The following is a 12,475-nucleotide window of genomic DNA, read 5'->3' as shown; positions in this document are numbered from 1 at the left end:
CTAGCTCTCTATCCCTCTCCCTTCCTCTCTGTAGAAAATCAATAAAACATATTTAAAATAAATAAATAAACAAATAAATAAAGATATTCCATCAGAACCTAAATTTTCAACAATCACATGACTACTTTCAAACTCACCTAGTCAGTCCCTCCCAATGATGCCTTCCGAATTCCTGCCTGAGTCTATCCTTCCAAACACCTCCTGCCCCTTTCAACCGCTACCTACCTACCAAGTTGGATGCTGGACTGGTTATCTTATGAGCTTGTTTCTCCCTTTGCCTCTTTTGTAGCAACTGAGCAGCTCTTGCTTTTGTTTCTCTGGCATCAGAGAAGTGCTAATCTACCAGTGACCTTCAGGCTTGCTAAGGGCTGTAAGATTCCCACCTACCAAGTTTCCCGTCTACACAATTCATTGGGATTTTTTTTTTCTTTGAACAATTTTATTTCATGCTTGGCTGGTTTGCCCAAATAGGTTTAAAAATACAGGAGGGCGGGGACCACCCATAGACTTCTTTTTATTCCCCACTATTCAAAAAATATTGCCTTGCAGAAAAGGAACTCATTAAACTGTGATTGATTGACATTCAGTGCCTCCTGGGCTGCAGTCATTTCATATAATCCCTCTGAAGGTTATTGGTTCCTTGCAGAGTGAAAATTGCCATGTAGGAGATCTCCAGTAGTCAGTGGGAATCTACTTACTGTGGATAATGAAATCTGAAATAAAATGAGTACGCGTCTGTTTCCACCGCTTCCCAGGGACTGGGAGACAAGCTTAGATAATTTTCGAACAGCCATGTTATCTACTTCTAAAAAAGGAAATGGCGGAGATAATTCCTAATAACCTTTCATTCCTGTCACCTATCAATATGTAATCTCCTCTGCTCAAGCTGTTACCTTATTATTTCTCAGAACAAGGCAGAAATCTTTGCTAGTTTAAAAGGAGGAGGTTGGAAGAGCTCTCAGTTCCCTGATTTCCTACAACTCTATGACTCAGGCTCCGATTCTGTGCCCTCTCAAAACCCAATGGTCTGTTTTTTCCTTCTCCTTCACAGTATAATATAGCACGGTCATTAAGAGCACAAGGTTCAAATCGTATATGGCCGCTTGGTAGCTCTATGACAATGGTCAAGGGGTTAAGGTCATGGGCGTCAGTTTCTTTTTTTGGAAGAATCCAGACACCTTGTACCTCTGAGGGTGGTGGTGAGAGTTGGCTGGGATGACGTGTGCCAAGCGCTGAGCAGCACCGTACCTGCCACACTGGGAGAGTTCCATGAAAAGTATCCACTGCTGTTATTATTACCTGTTGACCTTCAGCTGCAGCAGCAACAATAAAACCTTTGGTAGAAACTCTGGAGCCCAGAAACTATACTTTATCTAGGAATGAGCCTGCCATGATACCATTTGATTCCAGGCTTAAAGGGCAAATGGCCAAATTAATTTCGGTGACAAACAGATCTTGAATAAAGGGAGAACATACTGCCAAGAGTCCGTCAAAGGAAAGAATGAGTGGATCTGGGGCTGGTTCCAAGGTTTGAGTGTTGTGTAATTTCATAAGGAAGGAGGGCCCCAGGCAAAACTGCAGCCCTTAGCAAGCCTCAAGGTCACTACCACAAAGGCGGCCCGGTGCCAGAGGAACAAAAGCAAGAGCTGCTCAATTGCTATTAAAGAGGCCAAAAGGAGAAATAAGCTTGTAAGATAATCTAACATCCAACTTTGAAAAATTATCCACGCATAACTCTGCCCCAGTTAGAAGACAGATCAACTGTCCTTTTCAGGGGGCCGTACTCCTTTGCCTTCCAGGAGAAATACCCTCAAATGTATTTTTCTCTCCTGCACAAACATGAAGTGAAAGAGGGAAAGGTGCATATATCCTTCAGCTGATGCAAGCACATTTAAAAATGTATCCCGCCAAGATAAATCACTATCCATCTGAAACCCACAAAAATGGATTAACTATCTCATGCTTTATGACTATGAAAACCCACATCTGCTAACCACATTACTAATGAGAAGCAGCTGGTGACAGTTTTGTAGCTCTGTGACTTTCTTTTTAGGAAAATATTAGCAAGGACATACTAAGCAGAAGGTTAATTTCATTGAATCCACTTAGTTATGGAAAATTACCATCGTTTTTAAATTAACAATCATGGAAATAACATAATCTGCCATGAAATTCATATAAGGTTCCAAAATAAAAATCCCCTTTTCCCCAATATTAGTTCTGACAGAATTTCCAGTACCTCATAAGACTTGCAGTCTTATAATCAGCTTCAATTCTTGTTTTTAAAAAAATATGTATTTTTATTGACTTCAGAGGAGAGATAGAAATATCAATGAGAAAGAATCACCAATTGGCTGCCTCCTGCACGCCCCCTACTGGGGACTGAGCTGGCAACCCAGGGCATACGGCCTGACTGGGAATCAAACCGCGACCTCTTTATTCACAGATCGATGCTCAAACACTGAGCCATACCGGCCAAGCTCAACTCCTATTTTTCATATGCTCTTGAACACCAAATCATGTTTATTGATGCATATGGTATTTCTAGGCCTTTGTCCCACAGCTTTAACTCCCTCCTGAATCGGTTAACGAAATAGCCAATTGCGGGGATCAATGGACATTTTTAATGTGCTATTCCTTTGAATATGAGTGGTTCACAACTATGTTTTCCACTGAATGACAATTTTTAACCAAACCTCAAGGCTCACTCCTACCAGTCTTATTTCTCACTACATGTTGGCCTAAGAGTTCTTTATCCAAATCTACTTATCTTTTTTACATACTTTTCTAAGATGCTTAGCTTTCCTCTGTGGAAACTGCTCTACTCTTACTTTTCCCAGCAACCTCACCCGGTTCTTAATTACTATCAACCAGGGAAGCTGCTCCCCTGCAGGGAGAGGTGTTTCCTTGAATAAGACATGCATGCTCAGTCCTATGGTAGGCCCTGCCTGCCCTCTCAGCCTCATTTTCCTCCATTTCTAATACATGCTGGGTACTAACCATGTGCAACTACTGGCAGTCCCTTGGACAGGCTATGTTCTCTCTGGCTTCAGGCTTTTGCACTGAGAATGCTCCGGGGATGCGTCTTTTCTTCTCTTTTCCACCTTGCTAATTACCACCTACTTCTCCAAGAGTTATCAGCTTAAGGACCATCTCCTCCTACCTTCAACCCTACTGATTAAGTGCCCCTTCTCTATGCTCATCTCTCCTATAGCATCACTGATCTACTTGTTACAACTGGGTTGTAAGCTTCTTGAGGGCTGGGGTCCTCTTCTCATCTGTTGTTGGTACATAGCATATAGTAGGCACTCAATGTAGGTTGAGTATTAAGTTCTTTAACTCCCCGAAGACAAAGGACTGACACAAAGCTAGGCCTTACTAGCTTGGTCTGTGCTGTTCAATACAAAAGCCACTAGCCAAACATGGATATTTACATTAAAATATTCCTTCATCATGTTAGCCACATTTTCAAGTGCTGAACAGCCACATGTGGCTAGTAACTATTTTATTGTACACTACGGATTCAGAACATTTCCACCACTACAGACAGTTGTGCCGATCTATATCATAAAATACCTTGAAATATGAACAAAAAAGACAACACTTTAGGAACAAACGTTATGGATATGCACAAACATTCAAAACACATAAAAAATGAGCAATCTCAAGAGTAAATAGGCAAATGCAAAATAAAATATTAGTTTTCACCCATCAGATGGGCTAAAACAAAAATTTAGCACTACATTGGCAAGATGTAAGAAAATGAGTACGTTCAAACACTGTTGCTGGAAATACATCCACTCCCCAGGCAACTAAAAGTGAAAGAAAACCGGCACAGTGTGAGTTAGCAATTTCACTCCCAGGAATTAACCCTAGAGAAACCTCACTAGGTGGGCATTAGCAGACAATGTACTAGGCTGTTCACTGCAACACTCTATATGATTTACACACAAGACTGCCCATCTAGAGCTAACTCAAGCGCTCATCCAGAGCAAGAAATGCTAAAACACCTTCCCTATTATCAATGAAATGAAAAATCCTTTGTATACCGTGCCTGCTAATCATATGATTGGGTCCCTACAGCCAAGAGACAGTGGGAGAATAACCGTAAGAACACCATCCTGGCCTCTAACAAACCATTGTGTGACCATTGCAAAAAAGCCGCCTCTTCTCCTCTTAGTCTCCACTGCCATGAATATAAAAATGAGGCCAAGAAACACAAGGTTTCTTTCACAAACCTCTGCTTCCTTCCCATCCCTTCCTCCAACCAGAACAATTCTACTTTTATCTATATCATATATTGCAGTTCAGAATGAAGTCCCATTTCAAGAAAGTTTTGATGCTTAAAAAAACACCCACACTAGATGGTCTCTAACTTTTTTCCAATATTCCAGTATAATTTACTGTAATCTCCAAGGTGACGGGTACATTAGCCATTCAGAAATCAGATTACTAACTACATGAAAAAACTGTTTTGTTGGCTTTAAAAAAACAATTATTGATTTCAGAGAGGAAGGGAGAGGGAGAGAGAAAAACATCAATGATGACAAAGAATCATTGATCAGCTGCCTCCTGCACACCCCCTACTGGGGATCAAGCCCGCAACCCGGGGCATGTGCCCTTGACTGAAATCGAACCCAGGACCCTTTAGTCCGCAGGCCGATGCTCTATCCACTGAGCCAAACTAGTTAGGGCAGAGAAAACTGTTTTTAAACCATTTGAGTCAGGTCAGGGGGGGGGAAAAAAAAAAAAGGCTTTTTCTAGGTATCAGATCAAAATTTTTCTGTGGAACCCAAATATGAGCTAGTCTGCAAAATGTCCGAAACAGAAACATGGGCACTGACGTGTCCTTTTCTTTAATACTGCTTTGCCTTTCCTTCCCCAAATTCCCTCACTTGCCCCAATCAGTTTCTGCTTCATTTGCATTCAAAGTTCTCTACTCAGGAAGAATTTCAAGGCTCAGAGCTCCTACTTCCCATACCATTTATGGAAATCCAAGTCACTGGCTGGAAATGTTGCAAAGGAATGCTTTCTACTTTCAGAGGTTTTACTTCTTCACTCAGATGGTCTGTGGGCCCTCTCTGTCAGAATGACACCCTCCAAGATCCACAAGGTTTCAGAATGTTTAAGGTTAAGTAAATCAAGTCATAAACTAGCCTCCAGTTAATAAAGAGTCTCTCTGAATTTATAGCTCTACAGTCAGTTAAAAGCAAGTGAGTTAATATTTAAGGCATCCTCGCCTCCCTCTGGTCACATTCAATGTAGACCAGTGACTTGAACTTTGGTTTCAACTACACAAAACACATAAAACATTTCTTAGACAAGGCAGGATCTTCTAGTCCACTGAAAGTTTGTAACACTCCAGTCAAATGCAGAAGAGGAGAACATGCCACACTAAAGACATTTATTCAAGAGGAAAGTTACTTTACACAGAGGGCCTAGAATTTTGCATCTGCTTATTTAAGTCAGCCCTGGTTATCCCTGTAAACCATCTGAACAGGCGGGGCCGAGAAGTTGTGTCCATTATAAACCTTGTTGTTCCCTCTTAGCAAATGAACCTGAAATAGGCTGTCCTTTATGTTATAATGTATCGGGGCTTTCTTTCTCTCTCTCTCATTATCTATTAATTCTCCTCCCACACCTGTACTTTCAATTCTCACATTTTTTCTTTTCCAGACTCCATCTTAGCAAAATGTTTTGTCACCAGCTTTTTTACTCATGATGTCATCAGAACGCACATACTTCTCTGCCTATACCACAACCCTTCATGCCCCAAACAAACACACAAACAAAACCACACATACTGGGTTTCCGATGCATGCAACAGAATACACCCACTGAGATGGGAAAGAAATCTATCTGCTCAGTTCAGGTTAAGTATAGTTCTTCACTTTCTCATTTAAAAGATCACATTAAAACTAGTCAGTCAACGCCCACAGGAATAACAATGTCAAAGACAGTAGACAAGGACAGAAAAGGTGAAATATATGACAGGCTTTCTGATTCCCACTTCCACTCCCACTGCTTAACAAAATGCCCAATGTTTCCTGAACCTCTGAAACTGGCATATTAACAAGTGAAAAGAGAGTTAATGGGACTGATACTCCAAAGCCCAGTTTTTTCCTTTTAAATAAAATTAATACCCGGCAACCAAAGGCCAAAGGCTTCTGCTTTTCAGATGGAGCACTGCCGTTAAAATTCTTCCTTGAAACATGGGCTGATTATTGCCAATGGCAGACAGGCTATCTTGGATAAGCAAGCATAGCTCCCTGCCCTCCAGGGCAATGTTGGGCAGGCCCCCACGCTTCAGCATGGGCTGCCGGCTGGAGGCTGGCAGACAGTGAAGGTCATCAGCACAGGCATGTGTTAGGGAAGACAGGGTAATATTTTTTCTCCCTGAGATTATGGTCTGAAAGCACAAACGAGACCCTGAAAAAGTTGCATGAATTTGTAGCTACAAAGAACATTATCCTAAGTACAAATACCTTGGTGTTTTCTTTTACTCTCATTCAATGAAGGGAAATTACTGCCCATTACTTTGAAAGGTAACATTTATGCCTGACCAGTGTGGCTCAGTGGTTGAGCGTCACTTATGAACCAGGAGGTCCCGGTTTGATTCCTGGTCAGGGCACATGCCTGGGTTGTGGGCTTGATTCACAGTAGGGGGTGTGCAGGAGGCAGGCGATCAATGATTCTCTCTCATCATTGATGTTTCTATCTCTCTCTCCCTTTCCTTCCTCTCCGATATCAATAAAAATATATGAATGGTAACATTTATAATGACTCTAATTCTAAAGAATAACATTTTTTTATTAACATGATTTGTGAAAACACATAGGGTAGAACAGTTCAAGGAAGGACACAGACAGTGCCCTGTTTTAGGTCCCAAATTTCTTCTTTTTGATGGGTGGTGGGAGTTGAGCGATGATGTCATCCAGGGGCCTTTCTACTGCCACCAGTGTTCGTTCATCCAAGAGATCCATGAAGAGTAGAGGCTGTGGAGAGATGAGAATGACTCTAGCAGGAGTTAGGCTCCACGCACGCCTAGTCCTAAACAGAGGACTGAGAGCTAAACAGTTAATCTAGTTCAAGACTAGAGGGATGTAAATCTCTGACAGCCCTTCCTGCCCTGGGACTCCAAATGGATGAAAAGGCTGGGAACTTCTAACTGAGTTCACTCAGAAGATTTCAGCAAGGTTTTTCGTGCTTCTCTGTACAGAAAATCTAATTTGTTAGAATCAGTGTTAACTGAGGGTTTGGAGCCCAAATTCTTGACAAACGACAAGTTACAAATGCATAAGAAGCTAATCATGCTTGAATAATTCACAGACCTTCCTCCCCTTAAAAAAGAATGCATGCAGGCCCCTGAGAAAATGCTCCAGGGCAGCCATGGAACCCCATCTGAGAGGCATAAATATGGAACTTCTAAAGTGGCACAAATAGCTGGAATATCATAGGCTCAATGATATGTTTCCTATACAGTGAAAAGCCTAGCCCAGAAAAGAAAGTCATAATAGTCAATGACTTCCATTTGCTGTAAATTATCTTATGGAACATTCTCCAACTAGAGGTCAAATTTAAAGGCCAGCTTTACCACAAAGACCCCACCTGAGCTCCAACATTATTCCGCACTACCTACGTATTTCATTTTGGCTACGTATGATGTGCCTCTAATCTATTAAAGCAAGAACAAGGAAACAGACATAAGGGACACACATCCTCAGAAAGTTACTTGTCTCCCCAAATGAGGTCCTCTGCATGAAAAATGAAGGTGACATTTTGACAGCTTGTTACATTTGGATAATATCACAAGGAATCAACGGTCCAGAATATTATGCAAGATGCTTTACCTTATATCTCTTAGAAATTTTAAAGGCATGGGCTGTGCGCCTCCTGATGACATCTGATTCATTTGTGGGAGGAAGTGGATTGTACAGTAAGGTTTTGTCATTTGGAAGAGGCTAAAAAGACAAAGATACACTGTTTAAGTCGTTTTTATTGGGCTTATACAGAACAATGGACCATAGTGATTTCAGGCAAACACTATCTCCCAACCATCATATACATTTACTTCCTCCCTGACTCTCCTCACTTCAGGAAGACAGCTGCAGTCACTCTTCCTGTTGTACTGTAGAGGGGGGCGTATGAGGCAAAAGGAGCTTGGTACTCTGCCGGCAAGATCAAAGAGCCCAGCTGGGGCTTCCGCCAGTCTTGTCAGTAACACTGAGCGACAGGAATACACTGGCATGTGCAGCAGAAGCTTAGCCCATGAAGGTTCTGCTTTCTACACTACCCCCAACCAGGTCATGGGCTGGCCCAGTGACTAAAGTTCTCCCCAGGAGAAACGGCAACACAACCACCTCCACTGATGTCACTGACACCTCAAGAGATGGCCTCTGGCCAAGCAAGTGATATTTCATCTCTGACTTCCTTGGGAAATAGCTCTGCCCGCAAGAGGAAGTGATGGACTTATCACCAATGCCTGGGAAAAAATATGGGCCGATCTGGACTGAGTTACAAAGAGGCAAGCGAGTGGGAGAGGCCCTTCCTGTATCACTCAAATTGCAGAAGGCACTTGTCAGCCAGCTCTACTTCCCACACCCAGAGGACGCGGGGCCCATGAGAAGAGTTCCAGTGACACATCACCACGCACCCTCCTTGAGAGCCATCTGCTGCTTTCTCCATGTTCCTTCCACCCCCACCCTCAGATATACAACACTGTGTGTGTTGCTTGTAATCTAAGCCCAAAGTGCATTGCAGGCATGGCCACAGTTCTGTGCTCCCAGGAAAGAAAGTGCCTGCTCAGAAAAGACATAAATTTGCAGTGAATCAAAACAGCAGCTCGCAGAGGATGGAATCTAGAACTGAAAAAAATGCCCACCTAAATCATAGTTGGACTTTTTTTTTAAGATCTTAAGACCAACTCCTCAAGCCCGCAGATAGTGTCTGAGTACACACAGCCTAGGGACATATGTGGTCCAAACCACAGTCTGTATCTCCTTTGATGAAACCACATTATTCAGCCATTCAGGGTACAAAGGTGGAAGTGATTTAGCCAAATCAATGGTTTTCCCTCCCAATGAGGGTCACTTTCTGAATATTGACCTAATCACTTTCCCACTTAAGTTTACTCATAGGCAAAACAAAGAAGTGGTCAAATTAGCAAAAACCAGTACACAAAGGCCCACTCCTTCCCTGGGAGCCTAAAGAATGTGGGAACAAAAACAAGGAATCTGCAAAACAAAAGGCTTCTCTCCTCCAAAGAATATAGCAGGAAAACTTTGTTCTGATTCTCCTTCCTCTAACTTATTGTACCTCTTGCTTTTAGAACTTGCAGTTTCTTGAGTAAAGAAGATTCGGTGAGCGCAAGGGTGAAGGGGCAAAGAACTCACCAAGGACTTGTCGATGATGCAGAACATGTAGGCATCGTGGAGAAGAATGTGCATTGGTCTCTTGGGATGAAAACTGATGTGTGTGATGGGAGTATCCCTTTGGAGCCAAAGGTAATGAAACCCCTGCTTCTGGATGGTCCGGCTCCACTCTGTATACTGTTTGTCTGGGATGCTGTATTCAAATATCTGAGGAAGAACATTTTATGGAGGAAATGCTAGCTCGTATCCAGAAAGACCAGAAAATATCTATGTAAATCTTGAATATGCCATATTCAGCCTTATGCTTTCTCACTCTTTTTTTAATATAAAAAAAAATTTAAGGTAAATTACAGACTAAATAATTAAACAGCATAGAAAGGTATATAATGAAAAGTCACCCTGTAATCTTTACATCTCTCCTCCCCAAGACAAAAGTAGCCTATTTTTCTTGTTTATATCTTTTCAGAGATATTTTATGCATACAAGACACAATGACATCAATATAAGTCACTCATGCCCCTTTGAAGAACACTCACTTTTTGGATGTACCATGATTTACTTATCTAGTCTGTTTAATAGACATTTAGATTATTTCTAATCTTTGGCTACAACAAACAAAGCTGCAATGATTATCTCTGTATCAATGTCCTTCTGTACAACTGAAAGCATATTATCTGTAGGAAGAACTTTTAGAATGGGAACTTCAAATCAAAGATTATGTGCATTAAAATTCTTTATAGATATTGCCAAAATGTTCTCTAAAGAAGTCATACTAATTTCAGCAATGTATGAAGTGCTGTTTCCCTATACTCACACCATGTGTATTATCACCTTTATTGATCTTTGCTAATCTACCAGGTACATAAACCTCTCCCACCAGTTTTAATGACTAAAGAACTTACGGGACCAACTGCCAGTAAAAGGCATCAGGTGGACATGGTCCTTATATGTGTGTGACAAAGGAGGTGGCTTCACTAATCTTTCAGTCTTTGGTTAAGGACACAGATCTATGAAACTGAAAAGAGAGATTTCATTTTTTTGGCTAGAATGTATATGTGTGTGCATGTGTGAGTGTAAAAACTACTAATCAAAGTAGTACACATCATTTGCCTGGAAGTCTACTTAAATGTGCTTGTTGGATCACATTTAAATATTTCCAGTGAGGAAGGTATTATCATGCCCATTTTTCAGATGAAGTCAGGATAATTTCAGAGTATGTTCTATAGCTCAAGTATTTTATAGATCTTTTTAAAATGACAATCTTCTCACAACTTAGTATGGGAAAAAGCAGTAAGCTAAGCACTAATTTTGGCTGATATTAGGTACCTGACTTCCTCACCTGCAAAAGTGAAGGTTAATTATATTATTTTTTAGTCACTTTCAGCTCTCAAAATCTTATTCCATCCCATATCCAGTCTAACACCAGAGTCCATGTTCTCTCCAGTCTAAAAGGACCTTTATATCATCCAGCACTTTCAAAGAAAGGGTCTTCCAAAATTATCATCTCAGTTTCTAAGTTACCGTCCAGCAAAAAGGAATTGGAAAGCACCGGAATCTCTCACCTGCTGGTCAGAATGAGCGATGACCAGGTTGTTGGTTTTGGGGGCTATGGCCAGAGCAGTCACAGGGAAATTGTAAGCAGGAACCGTGCAGTGAAGCTGGGAAGAAGCAGACACAAAAGGCAACTCTATGTGATACCCACACCCAGGAAAGACGGGATGGTTTAAGTCAGTTGTTTTGAAATAGTATTCCTTGGAACTCAAAGGGTCCTATGGAAGTTCCCATGACAGGCATTTCTCCAAACAGTAAAATTTAATCTCATTAAAAAAAAAACATGTTTAACTGCTTACAAAACTGACAGCATTTGCAAAGTAAAGCTTTCCCTGCTGTCTTGGTATCAACGTAAACTGATCATAAACATGTTATTAAACAGGGAATCTACATATCCACACTGGATTTAAAAAATCAATGCCGCCCTGGCCGGTGGGGCAGTGGTTAGAGCGTCGGCCCATGCACAGAAGGGTCGCAGGTTCGAGTGCCGATCAAGAGAATCTGGGCTGCAGGTTTGATCCTCAGCCCAAGTTGGGGCGAGTGTGGGCAATCAGTTGATGTGTCTCTCTCACATTGATGTTTCTCTCTCCTTCTACTCTCTCGGGAAAGCAATGGGAAAATATCCTCTGTAAGAATTAACAACAACAAAAAAGAAGGAAATCAATGCCTAGGCATGGACATTTACGTACAATTGCAAGGCGTGTGCACCACTACATGACAGTCTTAAATGCCAGGCAAGCCTCGAAGAGCAAGTAGTACATACTATTCCCACAATGTAATAAAGATTAAGTTGTATAGTTAACAGGCAAACCCATTAAATGCAACAATCTGGCATCCTATATAATAAAAGCCCAATATTCAAATTGTTCGACTGGGAGTTTGACCGCTCGCTATGACGAGCGCTGACCACCAGGGGGTGGCACAGAACATTGTGGGCACTGGCAACGTGGCGTTGGCAGCGGATGGCAGTAGAGGCGCTGCTGGCCCTGACGAGAGTGGGACCATGGCAGGATGGTAGAGCAGGTAAAAGGCGGCACCAGACCAAGGCGGGTGCAAGTGGGGGCCTAATAGCCCCGCCGATTGCTTGGGGGGGGGGGAAGGCCCCGATCCTGACCAATTGCCCCACAGATGGTGACCAGTGGCCGGCAGGCTCTGATCACCTGATTGGGGCTGGGCTGGGATGGGGAACTGGGGGTGGGTGGTGGCAACCAACCTCCCGTAGCACCCAGGTCGGGGGCTGCGACCTCTTGCCGGCTACCTGGGGGCAGGGGTGACAGGGACAAAGGTGAGAATGCGGGGTGTCCCCAAGCTCGCTCTCACTCCCCCTGCTACCCTTCCCCGGGGACGCCAGGGCGCGCGTGCTGGGGAAACCCGCGTACTCAGGTGCCAGGTGCCCACGAGGAGCCCGCCCCACACCCGTGTGGCCTCTTCCGGGTGAGCCAGGCAGCAGCCTCTGGGACTACAGAGGCCGGTCAGGCTCCCCATGGGTTAGCGCAGGAGCTGCTCTGTGAGGCTGGCCCGGAGAGAGCATGCTGCTCGCCTGGCTTCCATGC

At 42.8% G+C, this 12,475-nt stretch overlaps 1 protein-coding gene across 1 annotated transcript in view; it reads right to left on the bottom strand.

Annotated features, from left to right (window-relative positions):
- Window positions 1–6,789: 6,789 nt before the first annotated feature.
- UTP4 (UTP4, small subunit processome component) overlaps window positions 6,790–12,475 on the bottom strand; it is a 29,361-nt gene continuing 23,675 nt past the window's right edge. The window contains 4 exon segments of the mRNA XM_006091150.3: window positions 6,790–6,995; window positions 7,851–7,961; window positions 9,393–9,578; window positions 10,934–11,029. Coding sequence (XP_006091212.1) covers window positions 6,879–6,995; window positions 7,851–7,961; window positions 9,393–9,578; window positions 10,934–11,029 — 510 coding nt within the window. The 3' untranslated portion in view covers window positions 6,790–6,878.

The sequence above is a fragment of the Myotis lucifugus genome, unplaced genomic scaffold (genome assembly GCF_000147115.1).
Source record: "Myotis lucifugus unplaced genomic scaffold, Myoluc2.0 scaffold_88, whole genome shotgun sequence".
NCBI lineage: Eukaryota > Metazoa > Chordata > Mammalia > Chiroptera > Vespertilionidae > Myotis > Myotis lucifugus.
The sequence above is the reverse complement of the archived record's forward strand: the minus strand, read 5'-3'. Positions and strand labels throughout refer to the sequence as shown.